Source organism: Cygnus atratus, chromosome 5 (assembly GCF_013377495.2).
Source record: "Cygnus atratus isolate AKBS03 ecotype Queensland, Australia chromosome 5, CAtr_DNAZoo_HiC_assembly, whole genome shotgun sequence".
In the NCBI taxonomy this organism is placed as follows: Eukaryota; Metazoa; Chordata; class Aves; order Anseriformes; family Anatidae; genus Cygnus; species Cygnus atratus.
In genome coordinates, this window is record NC_066366.1 from 34,383,198 (window position 1) to 34,401,794 (window position 18,597).

Consider the following 18,597-nt stretch of genomic DNA (forward strand, 5'->3'; position numbering starts at 1 on the left):
ATTACTTTTTTTTTTTTTTTTTTTGTATGCTTGTCCCTTGCTCCTGGAAGCTGCCCAGCCTTCAGCCAGCGAAGAGTGAGGTTTTAAGAGATTTCACACTACAGAGTGCTCCCAGAGCCCTGCACCATCCTTCAGGGCACAATTCCAGACCCAGAGCTGATGGTCCAAGTCATCTGCAAGCCCCTCTGCTCAGGGGATGAGGAGAACTCATTGCATCAAAAGATTTGATATTCCAGGAACATTGTGCTTAATGAAAACTTGAGGCATATGAAAGTAACTGCATTGCCTCTTAATAATGAAGAATTGCTTCCTAATTACCAAACAAGTTGTTCATCCACAGCATTGGGTCCTTGCAACCTGTTGGCTTTGATCCTGCTCCAAGTGATGAAGCTGTGTGTTTTTATGAGGAGGTAGTGATTTTCACTCCACATTTTGATGTCACGTGGGAGAAATAGACTTCCCCCCCACAGAGCTAAGGATAAAATGCCTCTGAAAGTCACCTGTGCTTCTTGCTAAGCTCTGGTTTGTGTGTCAGATGTGAGGCCATTTGTCACTGGTCACAGCATCAGCATCCTGTCTGCCACATCTGCTGGAAATCTGTTAGCAAACAGACCCAAAGTGTCTCTGTAAAACCAAATTACAAGGTTATTTTAGGAAAAGTAAAGCATTTAGAAAAGAAAAAGATCTTAAATCAGTCTACATGCATGTTCATTTTACCCAGAGCCCCACTGTATTCCAGTAACCTCCCTCTGGCCACAGCAAAGGGATTCGTGGGGAAATGGGAAAGGACATTATTACCGCTTTACCTTCAGCAGCAATCTCTTTGTTTCAGAAGATTTTCATGACAATAACAAAAACACCTGTGCAATCTAGGGGGTTGTTTGCAGGGCTGGCACGTTTCAGGGCAAAAAGGTAGTAACTGGGAAGGCAGACTGTAGGATATTATGTGAGCAGCTGACGCTCTTATGGTGATAAACCCAAAGGAGCTTATGAAAACCAAAAGAAAAAGAAAGAAAATGAAATCCAGCGGGAATTTCAGGTCTTTACAACACTCCACTTGACCACCCCAGTTTTTTTCTGCTGAATCATGAGGAGTTAAAGGGAAAGAGTAACGGGGCTCAAGCAGGAGCTATTATTTCCGGAAATTATTTCTTTCAAAAAAACTTGTTTTTATTACTTTCATTAAAGTGCAACGTGAGATGAACAGGAACAGCAGGCTGCAGCATGGTGTTATTCTGATAACATCTTTAATATCCGCGGGACCATGAATTTGTGCTGCCCTGGGTTATACGTAATAACCACACGAAGAAATTCAGCCTTCCATCTCCGTGCCTGCTGGAAGGTGCTCCTGTAGTTGTCACCTGAATTATCTGCATCAGTAAGAAAGGGACGGGGCAGGTCCTTGGCACAAGGGTTTCGCTGGGTGCTGGTGACACCGCGGTCGTTGGCGGGGCTGTGCTGTGGCTGCAGGGATTGTGGTGGTGTTGCTGTGATTGTGGTGTTGTAGGGATTGTGGTGTTGTAGTTGTAGGAACCAGAGCAGTGTGGTGCAGGTGTAGGTGCAGGTGTAGGTGCAGATGTAGGTTTAGGTGTAGGTGCAGGTGCAGATACACGTGCAGGTTTAGGTATAGGTACAAGTGTACGTACAGGTGTATGGGGTAGGTGTAGGTATCAGCACAGTCACAGATACAAGTGTTGGTGTAGGTACAGGTACAGGTGTCTCTGTAGGTGCAAGTACAGGTTCAGGTACAAGTGTAAGTGTAGGTACAAGTGTATGTGCATGTACTGGTACATGTATACACACACACATGTACAGGTGCAGGTACAAATACAAGTGTAGGTATGTGTACAGTTACTGTTACAATCACACGCACTTGCACAGGTGCAGGTATAAGTACAAGTGTAGGTACACATACAGGTACTGTAACACACACACACAACTGTAGGTACACGTACAGGTACTGGGGCACATACACACACACCTACAGGTACAAGTGTAGGTACATGTACACATACAGGTACATGTACACACACCCCTACAGGTACAGGTACATGTACAGGTGTAGGTACATGTACATGCACAGCTACAGGTGTAGGTACATGCACATGGACATGCACACGCACGTGTAGGTCCATGTTCATGTACCCCGTACATGTACAGGTATAGGTGTAGGTACAGCTACAGGTGTAGGTACACGCACACACACCCCTATGGGTACAAGTTTAGGTACAGGTATTGGTACAGGTACAGGTACATGTGCACATATGCAGACATGCATTTACACACACACGTACATGTGCATGTACACATACACAGATGCATGCATGTACACACACACATGTACATGTGCATGTACACATACAGACACATGCATGTACACACACGTACATGTACACACACACACACACACACACTCACACTCACACACACACACACACCCTCGCACATGCCCAGCCCCAGCCGGGCCCCTCCCTCCGGCCGAGGCGCGGGGCTCTGACGTCTCCTGACGCCACAGCGCGGCCCGGCCCCGTTCCTCCCGGTCCCCCCGGTTCCTCCCGTCCCGTCCCGTCCCGTCCCGTCCCGTCCCCGCGCAGCCATGGCGCGGCCCGGGCCCGGCCGCCCGTCGCTGGGGCTGGGGCTGGCGCTGGGCGCCGCGGGGCTGGGGCTGGGGCTGGGCCTCGGCCTCGGCCTGCTCCGGCGGCGCCGCACAGGAGACGGCCGGGATCCGGAGCGGGATCGGGATCGGGATCGGGATCGGGATCGGGATCACGATCGGGATCAAGACCGGGATCGGGCTCGGCCCGGCGGGCTCAGCCCGGGCTGCGCGGAGGCCGTGGGGCGGCGGAGCCTGGGTAGGGGCTGGCGAGGGCCGGCCTGGGCGCGGGGAGCGGGGTTAGCGCACGTGGGGTTTGTTTTTTCTTTTTTTTTTTTTTAATTCCTTTTTTTTTTTTCCCTTTTTTTCCAAGCTTGGGCAAAGCTGGAGGGGTAGAAAATGAGGCTGCGTCTGTTTGTGGCATTGCTCGGGTTTTAAAATGAGCACGGCAGTGGTGGTGGGGACTGGGCACGGACAGATGCTCCCGTAGCTCAGCAGCCCGTATCAAAAAAAAAACAAAAACAAAACAAAAATACAAACAAACAAACCAAAAGAAAAAAAAGAAAAAAAGAAAAAGAGTGCTCTCACCTGAATACCTTGGCTGGGTTATCTAAAGACCTGTCACTGCTTCTGTGTTGGTGGGGGGGTAACTGAGTAACTTGTAAACAGAGCTTTAACCTCTTTCTGTTACAAAAACATCTTTTAGATGTTTCTAACTAAATGTTTTCCTGCTGCGCTGCACGTGGCATAAACTGCAGGAGAACTGCAGCATCCAGCAGGAGCAGGAGAGTTAATATACCTGCACGATTTTGACAGGTGGCTTTGGCAGACTGCTGCAATAGATGTTCCTCTGCTGCTGGTTAATAACTGCATAACTTGGAAGGAATCCTTTTACCCAGTTCTGTGCAGTTCCACCCCAGAATTGGCACCAGGGTGGGTGCTGAGGAGTCATACGTTGAGATTCCCTGCGGACCCTTCTGCAGAAAACAGCAAAGCAAGCATCATTTTTGAGAAGCAAAAGGACAGAATGGCAGTGCTCTGTTAGCTCTGAGTTCAGGTGTTTTAGCACAGGGTGCCCAGAAAGATAGGCCCTTCGCTTCTGCAAATCTGGCTGCCTTTTGAGAGTTTTTTTTTTTTAAATATATATATTAAAAGAGTGTTCCTAAATAATTGACTTAAATGGTGATGTGTTGCTCTAAGTTATAATATTTAGTGTGAGCTTTCAAGAGGAAAGCAAGTAAAATTCACAAATATACATCTGTCCTTATGTGCTGGTTGATCTCACTGTATGTGCAAGAAGACTTAAAATATCAGGCAAACTGGTAAATGTTGTAGATTGGCCCAAGCCAATGACGTATGTTGATGACAGCTGCAATTTGAAACCCGTTGTCTCCTCTTTGGGTTTCTGTTTCGTTTTCTTTTCCTGAATAAGAATAGAGTTGTGGGTTGGCTGTTGTTTTTTTTGATTGGTTGGTTACGTTTGGTTTATCTGTTTTGTTGTTTGTTTTTATTTTTATTTAACATATTTAACAGAATTTTTATTTAACATTTATTTAACATTGTGGACAGAAAAGTCTGTCCACAGTTAGCTGTATTGCCCTTGTTCATTGCCACGTGTTACCTTGTAGGCTGGTTGTTCTCCTGGCTGGTGGTCTCCAGAGCTGATTGTAATTCAGAAGAAAAGCAGGCTAGTTTTCAAGTGTAATATTGATACAGAAGTATGCAGAACAGAAATTGAATTAATTTGCAGTCAGGACTTCTTAAAAAACAGCAGTTTGCTTTTCTGCAGTGGTCTTAGTGATGTTCGGTATGGATTTTGCTCTTTTTCTAAATTTTTCACCACGGGATGTCTATGGAAGTGTAGTTAAAAGAGCTTTATTCACCTCGATTAGCGTTGCACAAGTGTTAGGTGTGGCTATGTGCAGGTGTCAGAGAAGGGAGTGGTAAACCAGTGGAAGAACCCAAAACCCTAGGCCAGGTCAGGAGGCAGTACTCAAGATTAAGCCTTATATCCTCCATTTTCTGAAAACAAAGCAGAACTGAGATTTCCTATGAGAAATCCTTTTCCATTTGCACCTAATGAACTTTTTCTCTCATTTTTTTAAGCCCTGCACAAAACGCCAGTTCCTGCAGAGGCAGGAGATGGTGCTGTGTACACACCTCTGCTGACACAGGACGAACAGGTGGATGTTCTGGACCGCCTGGACTTCATGTTGAGAAACATTGCAGAGCTAAGGAAAGAAGTGGAGGAGCTACGAAACAGCCTACAGCACTTAGCTGGAGAAATCATTGGTGAAGTCAGGTGAGTATCGACCCTTCCCCTTCCTCATCTTTTCCTGTAGTACGTTTGTACTCTATAGCACAGGAAAACAGCCATGATTAATTAAGTGTATATTAAGTGCAGAATGAAAAAGTGGAAAAAAAGTCTCTAGTTTCCACTGGCATTGCGTGTTGGCCTCCAGTGAGATTAGTATAAAAATATATAAAAATGTATATTTAGCCAAGTTTGCGTTTTTTCTTCTGGAATAGTAAGTATTGACACTTGCTTAGGACATATTCTAGACTAGGAAGGTTATTTGTTTTGTAAATCTTTGTCTCTTGTTACTGCTGTTTTGTCATTAAGTGCTGCCAACTGTAGGTAACTTCTGATACGCAATAAAAGATCTTAGGTTCTGCAAGGGGCTTCAGGATTCCTCTGCCTTTACTCACTGAGGAAATCAGAGGAAGGCGTGTGATATGATTATCCTTTTGTATATGTATTGCTGTGGTCAGACTTGCTTTAAGAGTATAATACCATGGTTACTGATGGTAGCAAGATGTTTGTGTAAGCAAGAGCAAGTCGCCTTGTGAATTTTTTGGGTATAGAGCACATTGGATAGAATCTGCTAGAGAGAGGTACGAAAGCAGAATCTCCCCATCAAGTGGGTTTTGTTACAGGTGCCATCTGGAAGAAACGCAGAGAGTGACACGCCGAAGGCGTTTCCCGTTCCATAGGGAAAGAAGTGATTCCACGGGGTCCAGTTCAATTTATTTCACAGCCAACTCGGGAACAGCTACCACAGATGATGGAGAAAGTGAAGGCGGGTAAGCAGAACGCCATGTCTGAGGCAGCTTTTATAGACTTTGATGCCCAATTACTTACTTATGAGCAGTGTCATGCAAAGAAAAGGTTTGTTTTCTTTTCCCTGCTGGCTGTTTGTCATCCTGGTTTTATTTGCTTTTATTACAATAAATCCACCTGATGTATTATGTAAGGGAAAGTTATTTCCCTCTGAGGCCCCGATGATAAAGACTGCTCCTTAAAAAGAAAACCGAAGCCTTCCAGTGGTGGTGATCAGCACGGGACATGTCTCTGCTACTATATGCATCTTGGTAGGAAAGTTAACAGCGTACTGTAGGGAAATCAGCAATACTCTAGTTGGGCTGGATCATAACTTTGGAATATAGATTTTTTTTCTGATTACATTTTGATAGTGCTTGCTGAAGGCAGATACAGCTCCCTGAGAATCTGAACGACAGGGCACAATTTGAAGCAAACACACACACATGATAAAACCTCTGAAGGTGTTTGTTAATGGGAGTTGGGAGCATTAGGAATTCATTCTTAATGTATGATGGGTGATCAGGAACTTTTGCCAGAGATAAGTGCTGTGATTCCAAGCATGACTTTTGGGGAGGTGGTAGGAGAGACTTTTTAAAAAAACAAAAACAAAAACAAAAAGCAAAAACATTTTATTAGGGAACCTTGCAGGAAGGGTATTAGGACCCCAGCCTGAACCTCAAGTGAGAGACTTATCAGGTTAGAAATAAAATTTCCATACGTAATACATTTTAGAGTGTCTGTAAAGCTTGAGAAATCTAAACATATTCCCGTTAAATAAGGTGTTGTTGGTTAGGGTATTTCTTGTGAATTTTTCTCAGTGTGTAACAGTGATCACTTCTGTTGCTTAGGTTCTTATAATCTAAAACCAGGTGAAAACTACAGTGTAATTGAAGAACACAGACAAAGAATCCAGTATAAATGCAAGTACTGTGATATTAAAGCAAGAGGTCTGCTGCATACATGTGCCAGACTTCTGCCTTTCTGATGAAAGGCTTCTGTGTCTTAATCAGATGAATTTTACAGCTTTTGAAGTATGTAGACATTTTCTAAAACACGCAGTGCTGGTACCAAACATTTTCCCAAAGAAGTTGACGTGAAATACAATTTAAAGAGAGAAGTTAATTAAGGCACAAAGAGAAAGAGAGGCAGAATTTGGACGTAAGGTGCTGTTTGGTAGTGGCCTAATGACCAGTCAGCTGGTGCACACTGACACTTCGCAACATGGGTTTGTAATCAGGACACAAACCTGCAATTACTGGAGCAGCCTCCTAGAACAAAGGACAGATCTGTGGGAAAGCAGGCTTTGTTACTTCCATAAAAATAGGTCATTTTAGTGTTCAGTCTCAGTAACTGGAATTGGTGAGGCAGGAGAGAGCTGATACGGTGTCATTCAGGTGATAGAACTGCTTCATTCATCTGAAGCACGTGTTCATATGAAAGCAAAATTTGGGAGTGAGTGAGTCACGGTGGTGTAATGTGTCAGAAGGCTACATAATAACTTATAGATATATATGTGTGTGTGTGTATATATATAGTTGAAGGCAGGACCTGTGCCATCCAGATAACAACAGATGCGTTTAATCATCAGGTTGCCAACAGATATTTTATAAAGCATATTGAAAAGGGTGATATTTTTCAACAGATACCAGCCCTGAGTGCCATCTGATCATTAGAAATTTTGAAGTCATGATAGAGGCCAGGAAGGATCCTAAGGTTTGCTCAGACTCTCCTTGGAGGACCTCAAGTGAAGTGTGGAGTGGGGGCGTATTTTACTGTAAAACCTTGTTACTTTATCAGGAACCTTGTGATGGTTGGGGGATTTTTTGCTTTTTATTTAAAATCTATAAAAAGGTTTAATGACTGGAGTGAAGAACTAGTGGATAAGCAGCTCTCGTTTGATGTAAATATGTATATGTATAGGATATTTGAATGGTGTATCATGTCACCCTGGTATTTGTCCTACATAAATAAGTGTAATGTTAGTCTGTTCAGGACCTTTGGCATGCAGTGTTTTCTTCTAGAGATGTAAATACTAAACTTGTATTGTAGAAAATCAGGGTAGAAAATGCAGTTTTTGGAAAAAGAATATTTGAGCTTTTTAGCAGCCGCTGGGAGGAAGAATAAGACTATCCTTAGATACACTTCAGCCCTGTATTCATTTCTGGCAATTGCATTCTTTTAATGAAATACAAGGGGGGGAGAACAAGTCACGTTTCAGCTTTATTTTATAAACCACATGAACATAAGCATCTTCTCTGATTTCATGTACAATTGACAAAAATCTTCACAAACTTTCAGGAGCCTGGGGGTCTTGGGCTTTTACAGAACTTAATTTCTGCATATTGCTTTGGCACTGCTTTGGTCTTTCGGGCTTCTTCGCCTCCTTCCATGTGCTTTGCAGTTCCAGATAGTGTGTTTTCATTTTCTGTCAGGATGTGTGCTAGCCAGAGGCCTCAACATACCAAAGCATTTAAGGACTTTCCATCATCATAAACTTGGGAAAATAGGCCAATAATATCTAAATCCCTTAATCTTTCTAAAAACTCTTGAGTTTATGAAATTAGATACAGCAATGCATCTCTTTTTAAGCTGGCAGCATCTTGTATGTGCTGTCTTGGAGAAAACACATTTTTGTGGTGAAGAAAGGGGTGTATAGGAGCCACCTGTTGCTGCTTGTTTTTAAAGGCCCTATTGTGTTTCAGGATCCTTCAGCGTGGAAAGTGGTTTAAGTAGGGAAAGCTTTGCAGCCACCAGTGAAATGTTGCAGTGAAACAGTATCACCCTTGCGGAGCCCACAGCCACACTGCTTAGTGGGTTAGGATGGGAAATAATGAATTGGGCTAAATCTCAGCCACAGAGGAAATTTGAGGAGTTTTTGTTTAAGTGCTGAAAATGAAATAGTCTAGGGAACTAATAATATCATTAACCGTGAGAAAATACCATGAAATTAAGCTTTTAGCTCGATCTGAATGAGAGCCATGCCAGTGTCACCTACCACCATGTTGTAAGTAGGCAGTGTGGAATTTAATGGATAACCTTCAGCACATCACCTTGTGTTTGGTTTCCAGGTTTTGCAGGGATAACAGATGACTGTTACTTTACTTCTTGTCTTATTTATATATTTTTTAAACTACAAAATGGTACTTTTTAAAATTTATGGTTGTAGGCTGTGGTGAATGAGGTTATTTACCTCAGAAAGGGAAATGCTTGAGTATAATTGATGGTTCTTAGAAAACTGAAGTTTTGATAGCCAAATGTACTTTGTTATCTGTCTGTGGCCAATTTAGTGTAACTGCTTTCTTTAGATATGCGCACCAGTCACATATCTGTATCGCCAGACAAAGGCAGCTTGTGCAGAGTGATAGATTCTGCCTTGGAGAACGGTGCAGCCAGGACAAAAGGGAGTACAGCTGTAGTTACCAAATACACCCAGGCTGTGACAGCTTTTAATTCTAACAGAACTTTTTAAGTTCAGCATTTAGCTTGGGCACAGGTTAATTAGGAAACAGCAACAAATATCCTCTAGAATTAAGCACTTATGGGCTTTGAAGTATACTGCTTCAGAAAGATTGCCTTCTACTCAGATAAACCAATGAAATCTGAATATAGAAGTGCAACTTCTTAAATTCCTGGCTAACCTGGGCTGCTCCTTCTGGTTAAGCGCTCACAGAAGAATGTGAGGGGGTCAAATAGATCAAGAATCTTTTTCAAGTTGTTTGAAGCTATGCCCTCACACCCAGGTCTCGTTCTGTAAGTAGATACCGTACCACAATTCTATCAGTTGATATATAATGCTGCTTTAAATTTCCAGCTTAGGTGCCTGTGTATGATGTGAGGGAGCTGAATTTTAGCCATTTTCATCAATTTTGATCTAAGCTTTATCCTGTTTCTTTTGACTAATTTAGCAGCTAATCACTGCCTGGGTTTTTGTTCACGGGGTGCCTTTCTGTGGCTCATATGCCATCTCCTTGCTTGACTCTTGCTCAAGCCAAATAGTTTGGATTGCTCCCCTCCTGTTTTGTACCTTTTCAGCGGGAACAAGCTGTTTCGTGTTTAGTGCTCAGACAATGTGATGGAGGTAATAGGTATTGCCAAAACAGCTGTTATGTCTGAATTTCCTGGAACAGGTTAAAAATCTCAAATTATATTTTCTACATGGATGAGCGTGTTGGATCTTTTGTTGAAATTTTCTTTTACAATTCATGCATTTAACTAAATTGTTCTAGCTCTGTTCTTAGTGTTTAATTCTTATAGTTAAAAGGCCTAAGGGAAGCTTTTAAAGTATGTGAACAAGACATGGACCCTTGTGACTGAGCTCTACTTAACTTTTTGGGGGCTTCCTTTCTTTCTTCAACCTTTTGTGGTTGTGTCTGTTACATGAGAAATAATGAACGGTGTGTCATTTGAGAGGCTTGGATCGCACAGTGTTCCCTGGGATAAACTTGAGATACATTACTCTGTTAGGAAGAGTTGGTTTTTGTGTACCATATGTGTCATAGCACAGCATCTCCTCAGACTAATTTTCCATTGTGTTTTTTTCTTTCTTTTTTTTTTTTTTTCTGAAAGGTACACCACAGCCAATGCGGAGTCTGACTATGACCGGGAGTCTGAGAGAGAGAGTGAAGAAGGGGAGGACGAAGTGAGCTGTGAAACAGTGAGAACAGTGCGCCGGGATTCCCTGGATCTTGTCAACGAGGATGAAACACCTTTAATCTTAGATTCCTTGCTGGAAGAAGGACTGGGTCAGCTACTGCAGCAAGCTGACCGCTTGCATAATGGGCATGAGCAAGAGAAGAGAGAGGGATTCCAGCTGCTTCTGAATAATAAACTGGCGGTAAAGGTTGCCTTCTTATATCTTCCAGCAGTGATTTGTGTTTTTAGCTAAATAGCTGGGAAAGAGGAAATTGCATTTCTTAGTGGGATCCAGGTTCTATACAACAACTGGGCCAGTTTCCAGCTGCCCTCTTTCTCAGGAGCAGCCTGGGAGCTGGCTGAAGACCAAAACAGTTCAGGCTACAGCAGCAGCCAGTTCCCTGTCCCTATCTGTCCTGGAGCTCCACTACGTGGTGTCATCACTTTCCCTGAGTGAGCACCGCACAAATGCAAAGTAACAGCGGGATGTTTATACAATAAACTCAGATAGTGTTTTGATAACCTGGATGTGTCACTATATCATACACGTGATGCAAAACTATCCCAATTTAGTTTGTGTTGGTGCTGCAGCTGAGGTGAGAGAACGTAGCAAGGGTCGGTTCTACTCCAGCTGTCGCAGGGAGCTAGCTTATATCTCTGGCCATGCACAGTGGTGCATCCAGCCTTGAAATGTGCCTTGCTGAACGCAGCATTGCTGATGTTGTGATCTACAGCAGCTAATTCAGGACTGCCTTTGCTGCAGTTGCACCGTCACCCTCTGTTAGTGTTTATCTGAGAACTGCGTAGCCATTAAAGACAACTTTTTAGGTTTTAAAAAGCAAAGCCTGTACTACTCCTGTGTTTCCATGAGTTATAGAGGGAAAAATATAAAAGATGACCTGATCATTTCTAATTCCAAGGGAGTTTTTTCCTTCCAATCAGGAAGAAATGGCGGAGTTGTCAGCTTCTGAAATTCTTTTGTATGCTACTTTCTTGTGATCTCCCACTTTTTTATGTTTTCAGCACTATTGCAAAATAAACCAGATTGTTAGATGGTTGTGTTTTTAAGTTTACTTTTTTTTTTTATTAAAGTAAACTTGCATTTGTCAGAACATAACTGCTCCAGCATTACCAATGCACCTCTGGTTCCAGAATGACCCAGAAATTGAAACTGAGTGCTGACTGAAACGTGAAAAAGAACATTCAATTTTTGATTTTAATGAAGTAGTGACGTTTGGGGTTGTTTTTTTTTTTGTTGTTGTTGTTGTTTTTTCCTCCAGTGTTTTCAGGTTAGTGGAGACTGCCAAAAAAATGACCCCAGTATAACCTCTGAAGTGAAGGGAAGTGTTGTTAGAGGGCAGCAATCATTAGATTAGTACCAGAAGTGTAGCATTGTAAGCTTATAAATTCAGCCACTCTATTTGCTCTTTTGAGGTTCTGCTTCAGTTCTCATAGATTTGGACCTTTTAAGGTTTCAGAAATGTCTGTGCAACTTCTAGTATGTGCCCTCGCTTGATTTTTCCTTCTTGTTCTATCAGAACAAGCAGAACGGATGTTTTACGTGGTTGATGCATCTCGTTTATGTTTTCACTGCAGTATGCAGATCAGAGAGACTTTCTTTGGCGCCTAGCCCGAGCACATAGCGATATGTACGAAATCACAGAAGACACAGATGAGAAGAAAACATATGCATCTGATGGTAAGGAATTGTGTGTTCGTGGCAAGGAGAGGGGGGTGTTCAAACCTGGTGCTACACTTCAGAGTTATAAACCCTGCACTGCAGACTATGTGGAGGCATTATGTAGTTGTACTGTGGTGGTTGGTGGTGTGTGTTCTGAAGGGCGGTGTAAGTGGACCAAGAGCTACTTAAAAATGTACAAGTTTTTTTTCTCAAACCTATCTTATATATATCCTGTGTGATAGTAAGAGAAGTTTTTGCTTCATCCCATTTAATTTTTTGTGTTGCTGACATGTGCAGGTACTTAAAAAAACCAAATGTGTCTGTTTAGTTAGTGAAATCAGTTTAGTTTCATTTCATTCTCCTTCACTATCTTGAATTTGATTTGTTGGCAAGTTTGTAGGTGGGTCAGAACAAAACAAATTATCATCTTCATTTTATTAAAGATGTGTGACAAAAGATTCTATTCTAAAACATCTCTATCCTGTTTATTATCCAAATAACAGAATGTACTTTTTAATGTTATAAGTAATATAATTATTTTCTGGAAACCATTGTAGCCATTTAAAATGTGAAATTTACCTTCTATTTGGATAGTTCTTTTTGCCTTTAATAGGTGCTTAATTCTCAGTTTTTTGAGGCTGCAGGTTCTTAGAGGAAAGAAGGGAAGCGAGGCAAATTCTAGCTGTAAGGCTGTGGAATGAATCAGAACGAAACCATTGCAAACTTTTGCTAACTTTTCTTGACACGTTGGGGAAGATACTTTTCGTTACAGATGAATGTACTTCCAAATAGGGCAAAACCATGTTGACAGGTCAAGAAAATTTGCTACTGTGCTAAAATTCGCATGATCTCTTTGAGTTATCTTGGATGCTCCATATCACTGCAAGGGTGTGAAATTATATATGGCTGTGGTGGTTTCACACCAGTAGCAAGCTAAGCTCTGCCATGTTGTTCTCTCACTCCCCCTCCTCAACAGAACAGGGGGAGAAAATGTGATGACAAAAAAGCTTGCGGGTTGAAATAAGGACAGGGAGATCACTTACCAGTTACCAAAATGGGCAAACCAGACTCATCATGAGGAAGAATAATTTATTGCCTATCACTAACAGTCTAGAGCAGTAAGAGTTAAAAGCAAACTAAAAACACTTTGCCCCCATCCTTTTCTACCTGGTCCCCACAGGCGGTGCAGGGGAAGGGGGTTGTGGTTGGTCCATGCCACTTTGTCACTTGACTGTCCTTCACGGTCACTCTCTGCCCCTGCTCCACGTGGGGTCCCTCCCTCCTTAGGGGAGGCTAGGACTGAAAGTGGCTGAATTTCTTACCTCTGACCACTTGCAGGGAAAGAAGAGCTGGAGATTGCCTTTCAGAAATGGGATGAAAGTGCTGAGTGTCATCAGTGGTATGTAACTCTCCACCCTGTTTTTGAGAAGGATAGGAAAACTGGAGATTGCTGTGAGTTGAGCTGCATTTAAAAACTGTTTAAGAAAAAAAAGCCTATATGCTGATAACTGATGTACACTTCATTAATTCTATTTTCCTTAAAAAGACATTTCTTAATAGCTTTGGTTAATTGGCGTAAGTAATAGTTTTACAGACAATAGATTTCATTGCAGTTATAGAAATAAACTATTTTGTTTTGCGTATGCCAATTTAATTATGAATTTCTCTGTGACAAAATGGCCAGAAGAGTTCTTGAACAAAAGCAACCAGCTGGAGTAATGAAATTCTTTGGATACCAACAATGGGTTGTATAAGGCTCTTGTGTATCTGCACCTAACAAGTCAAACTGTGCTGATGGCAGTGAAGGATGCACTTCTAGATGAGTCTTGGAGAAATAAGCTATTGGCAAAATGGGTTTGAGATGAATGAGTACAATGAGCCCCATTAAATTTAGCATCAGTGTGAATTTAGCAGACTAAACTGCATTTTCTTTGGGCTTCTTATAGCTTAGGTGCATATATTGTGAAAAGGTGAAATGAAGGAAAGTTTGCTTTAGAAGCCTTTCTGGGAACTGTGAAATTCCCCTTGTAGAAAGTGGAAGACAACAATTTGCTCAGCAGATGACTTTTGGGCCCGTGTACGTGTCTGGGCAGGATGCTGCAAGCCTCTTGCCACAGAAACGAGCTGAACTCCAGCGGTATCCAAGTGTGATTGTGCATACCCTGGGAAAATGTGTCTGTGCTGGTGCAGATGGGCTGCCAGAGAACGTCTCTCACAGATAAGCTGCAGAAAGCTAGCTTGAGCGCTCAGTATGGTGAGGCTCGCTTTATTTTCCTTCACAAGTCCTCTATTTCCTTTGGCCCCTTTTCAGCCGCCTGTAGAGTAAGATGTATATCCATCAAAGCCCAGCTCACAGCCAGCTGCACAGTTGTTGGGGGCAAAGTCTCGGGAGTTACACATTAAATATGTACGAAGTTTTTCCTTTGTGTTCCTCCAACATTCTTGGGTTAATTGCTGGTTTTTCCTCTGTTACTGACATTTCAATAACGCTCTGCTGCACGGTGATGCTTGCTTTATGTCAGGAGCGTGATGTATTTGCCTCAGTCGGCTAGGCCTGCTAGCGTGGGCTTAGTGCTGCGCCAGTGTTCCTACATTTATCTTAATTCTGGAAGAAGGAGAAACATCGTTCTTATCAGAAAGCCTTTTTTTAGTTGTCTGGAGAGTGTCTTCTGTCCGGGACTGCTGTAGTCTGATCGTGTATGCTGCTTGTCACTCTGCAAAGCACTCTGGCTTTGAAATGAGTTGAGACAATAGCAGTAGAGGCATATGACTTTCTTTGTCCAAAGATACCTTTTTTTATTTTCATGATAGAAGATGAAATGATCTGCAATTTAACCAAGCAGTATTTGTGTAAATGCTGCAGCTGACAGGATTTTGGTTCTAATTCGGGGTATAATATGCTTCTATATATACTTATAAAGCTTAGCTTTATAATACAGAATTTGATTGTGTGCAGAGTAGTGGCTGTAATGGGACGTTCAGTCATGTGTTTCCAACACAAAATGTCAAGCCTTTTCAGCTGAGCACACTGCCATGTTAAAACCCATGCCGAACTCACTCCAGAACAGCTTTGGTGAAAGAGTGCACAATTCTCATCCTGTTAGACCTGTCCTTTTTCCAAACAGGAGTAAGGCTTCTGCACATCAACATCTTGCTTCTAATTATAAAGAACAGCTGCAGAAAGGGCTGCTAGAAAAAGGAAATAGCAAAACAGTATGTGGGAGGCATGGGATTTGTTGAAAATGAATATCTAACTACCTTTATCAGTTGCAGAAATTATTTGCTGTCATGAATGTAACAGGAAATTAATTCCCATTCCAGCTCTGTCGGGGTCATGGGATGGTCGCAAGCTGTTTTAATTACAGTCTCTTCTTATGCTAATTAATTTTACCATGAGAAAAAAATTATTGCTAATGAAATACTGCTTAGTACATTGAAAGATATTGAAATACATTGTTCATATATTTGAAAAACATGCGATAAAGTATAATCCTAAAAGACTAGTATTATAGTTTGTTTTCCCTTTATTTGAGTAATGAGTATATTGCTCAGAATTACTTTTAGTTCGCCATGCTGTCTGCTTAGGAAAATATGTTCAGGAAAATATAAGGGGAGGGAAAAAAGGAAAGTATACAGTGATCAGTTCCTCCGGTTTGCCATCCTTAACGGCAGCAGGCAGGAGTGCAGAGGTGCATTCGCTGTCAGCTGATGGCCCTTGATGGACCTGTGCTCTGCAAGTCTGTGCAATCCTGTTTTACCTCCACAGTGCTTCTGTTGTCCATGCCATCCTCCAGTACAGGTGCTGGAACATGCTCCATGTAGAAAAAAAAATACTTATTCTGTTTGAATTTGTCAGTAGAGGTTTTAAAGCTTTCTTTGGTTTTGATTTGATGCCATTGCTCTTGGTTTATGGAGAAGTGAACAGGGCCTGATTATTCATATTTCCTTAATTTACAGTTTTATTCTCTCAGTTGTTTCTCTTTCGTATTGGTCCCCTTGCTGAAGAATCCTAATCTTTTATTAGATCATTTTGAGGAATCATTTTATTGTCCTCATCACCCCTTGTCTCTCTGTATTCTGTTTTGACCGTATCTTTTTTTTTTTTTTTTGAAGACAGGAGTTATAGGAGCAGCATGGATTTCTGTAATACTAATGTGATGATCCTTTTTGTTCTTACTTCCATATACAGTAATCAATGCTGTCTTTCTCTTTTTCCACCACGTATTAAATTGATGTTTTAATAGAAATATTCCCAGCAATTTTAGTAGCTCTTCACTTGAAGCCTGTGACTGTGTATGTATCTTTGGGTGCATTTTTCTTGTGTGTATTATGTCATGTTGGCTGTTATTTTCTGTTTTCTCAATTGCAACCTAACGTTTATGGCTTAAGGTAGTTTTGCTGCTTTTTGGTGCTTATTCCGTGCTCTCTCTGTTATATTCTTTGCTCCTGTTGCACAAATCATTCCCTGTTTAATTGGCTTTACATTGTGATGCATGTTAAGCAGGACAGGAGATACTTTGATCATCATTGCAAGCAAAGCTTCTGTTTCCTCTCAGTGTCTCATAGTTATTGCAGCAATGAGTGATATTTTAAAGCAACAGACAAAGTAACAGTGAACAAAAAGGGATTGCTGAGTGCTGGCTAAGGCAACAGCGCGTGGAGTGACTGGCTGCAGCTTGGGAGAGTTTTGTGGCTGGATCGTTTGAAGGCTTTGGCAGCGTGATAGTGAATGGTTTCTCAAGAACGACAGGGAAGGCAGTAAGTGTCTGGGACTCTGTCTGGACCAGCCTTGGGATCTGCCCAAATATGAAGGAGAGTCCTTTCATGGATCTCCTGGGTCTTCTTGACATTAAGTTTGGTACAAAGCTGCTATTGTAGCCATTTGCTCTTGGAACTCAGCTGGTCCCAAAAGAGCCATCTCCACAGAATGGTTGAAGCAGAGCTGAGATTTCATCAGTGCCGCACGGACAAGTCAGCCTTTGTATAGTGGGACTGATCTCTGGCTGTGCTTCACTTGTAGACACTGTTCCAGAACACAGAAACGTGTAAGGGTTGTCTTGGGCATCTGACGTATTTAGTGCCTTCAGAATAGATCCGTATAGTGTGCTACACCAAGTGTTCTTTATGCATACGTACTCCTGTCTAATAACTACCCGATTCTTACTTTTGATGCAGACATAAATGTAATTCTTTTGCTTTAACTGGGCAGATATTTCCAAGTAAATCATTTGATTTGTTAACAGATTTCAGCTCATGAATAGGGGGGCAGCACAAGCTTGTAGGCTTGTTCTTGTTTGCTTTCAGGAATGGATGTAGGAGTCATGATTTTACAAACCTGTGCAGTTTGCTGCTTAGACGTATGTGGCATCGTCACGAATGAAGCGAGAGAAACAGTTTCACCCTTGTTAGAATCCCCTGCCCATTTTGATGTGTGTGTTTTCAGTGCGACAGCAAGCATGTAACAGCAGCTTTAAGGATCAAGAAAGCAGAGAGCAGTGTGTTAGCCTTGGCTTCAGCTCCTGTTGTTAAAAAGAAATATTGGAAGTACAACCAGAGCAGTAAGGGATTTCAGAGGCTCATCTGGGAAAAATTTTGCAGGTGCTGTATTCCCAGTTTTTGTTTGAATTGAATATTTCATTTTGAAAATGAAATGCTGACTGCTGAAAGCTGTCATTGCAGAAGTCATGAGCTTTGGCCCATCTTGGAGGTATTATATATGTTGATGAGAAGCAGGAGAGGATGTGTTCTTGGGTTGGATGAGCCTCTGAAGTGTGCCCGCTCTTCTAAAAGTCTGTTGCTTTGGAAGATCATCTTGCACACTCGATAGTCACTGAATGGTGTACCAGCCCTTTTAAATTCAGTTGGTACATCTGGCTGTCCTGTGGGTGGATATCTTTTTTTTTGAGAAGTGACAGCACTCCGGATATTACTTGAAGATAGCTTTAATTTTAACAATTGGCAGTACTTCAGGATTTAACTCTTCATGGATTACTGCCCAGAATTGGCCAATTTTGAGTTATGCCTGGATTTCTGAGCTGAGCTTTTTGTGTTCCCTAGGTGGATTAAACAGGGGAATTACTGACAATAAATTAGGGGCAGAAGCAACTATAGCAAATAGGAATATTCATTGCATGATATTTCAGCACTTACAGGAGGAACAATAGCATTCAGCTCAAGCCACCTGATTGCATTCCCCAGGCTCAGGAAGGTCCTGCCCTTCTCCAGGGCTGGCAGCATCCTGAAGCACCTCTGTGTCCTGAGCCATGGAGGCTCTGGGAGTGGGGATGCTGGAGGAGAGCCAGGGAAGACGAAAGTTATGAAAACTGTGAGCAGGGACAGAAGAAGTCTCAGCAGGCACCACTTATCCTTCCTTCTTTCCGTCCTTCTCTTGGAAACAGCAAAGTAACTTGATGTTCACAGACCGTGGGTTGTGTTTTGTTTGTTAGACATGAAGAAATGAGCTGTCTTGTTTAAACTGTAATCTCTGAATCAAGGACTATTAACTACTAATTGGCCCCAACATATTCCCTTTAAAAAAAAAATACTGAGGGATGATTATAATAAAAGTGGTGTGAAGGGAAGCAAGCT

The 18,597-nt window shown here is 42.0% G+C and overlaps 1 protein-coding gene across 1 annotated transcript in view; it reads left to right on the plus strand.

The window, feature by feature from the left end:
- Positions 1-2,578: 2,578 nt before the first annotated feature.
- Positions 2,579-18,597, plus strand: part of RMDN3 (regulator of microtubule dynamics 3) — a 40,108-nt gene continuing 24,089 nt past the window's right edge. Inside the window, exons 1-6 of the mRNA XM_035539285.2 lie at positions 2,579-2,852; positions 4,700-4,895; positions 5,531-5,677; positions 10,263-10,530; positions 11,925-12,027; positions 13,348-13,408. Of these exons, the coding sequence (XP_035395178.1) occupies positions 2,597-2,852; positions 4,700-4,895; positions 5,531-5,677; positions 10,263-10,530; positions 11,925-12,027; positions 13,348-13,408 (1,031 nt within the window). The 5' untranslated portion in view covers positions 2,579-2,596. The remainder of the gene's footprint in view (positions 2,853-4,699; positions 4,896-5,530; positions 5,678-10,262; positions 10,531-11,924; positions 12,028-13,347; positions 13,409-18,597) is intronic.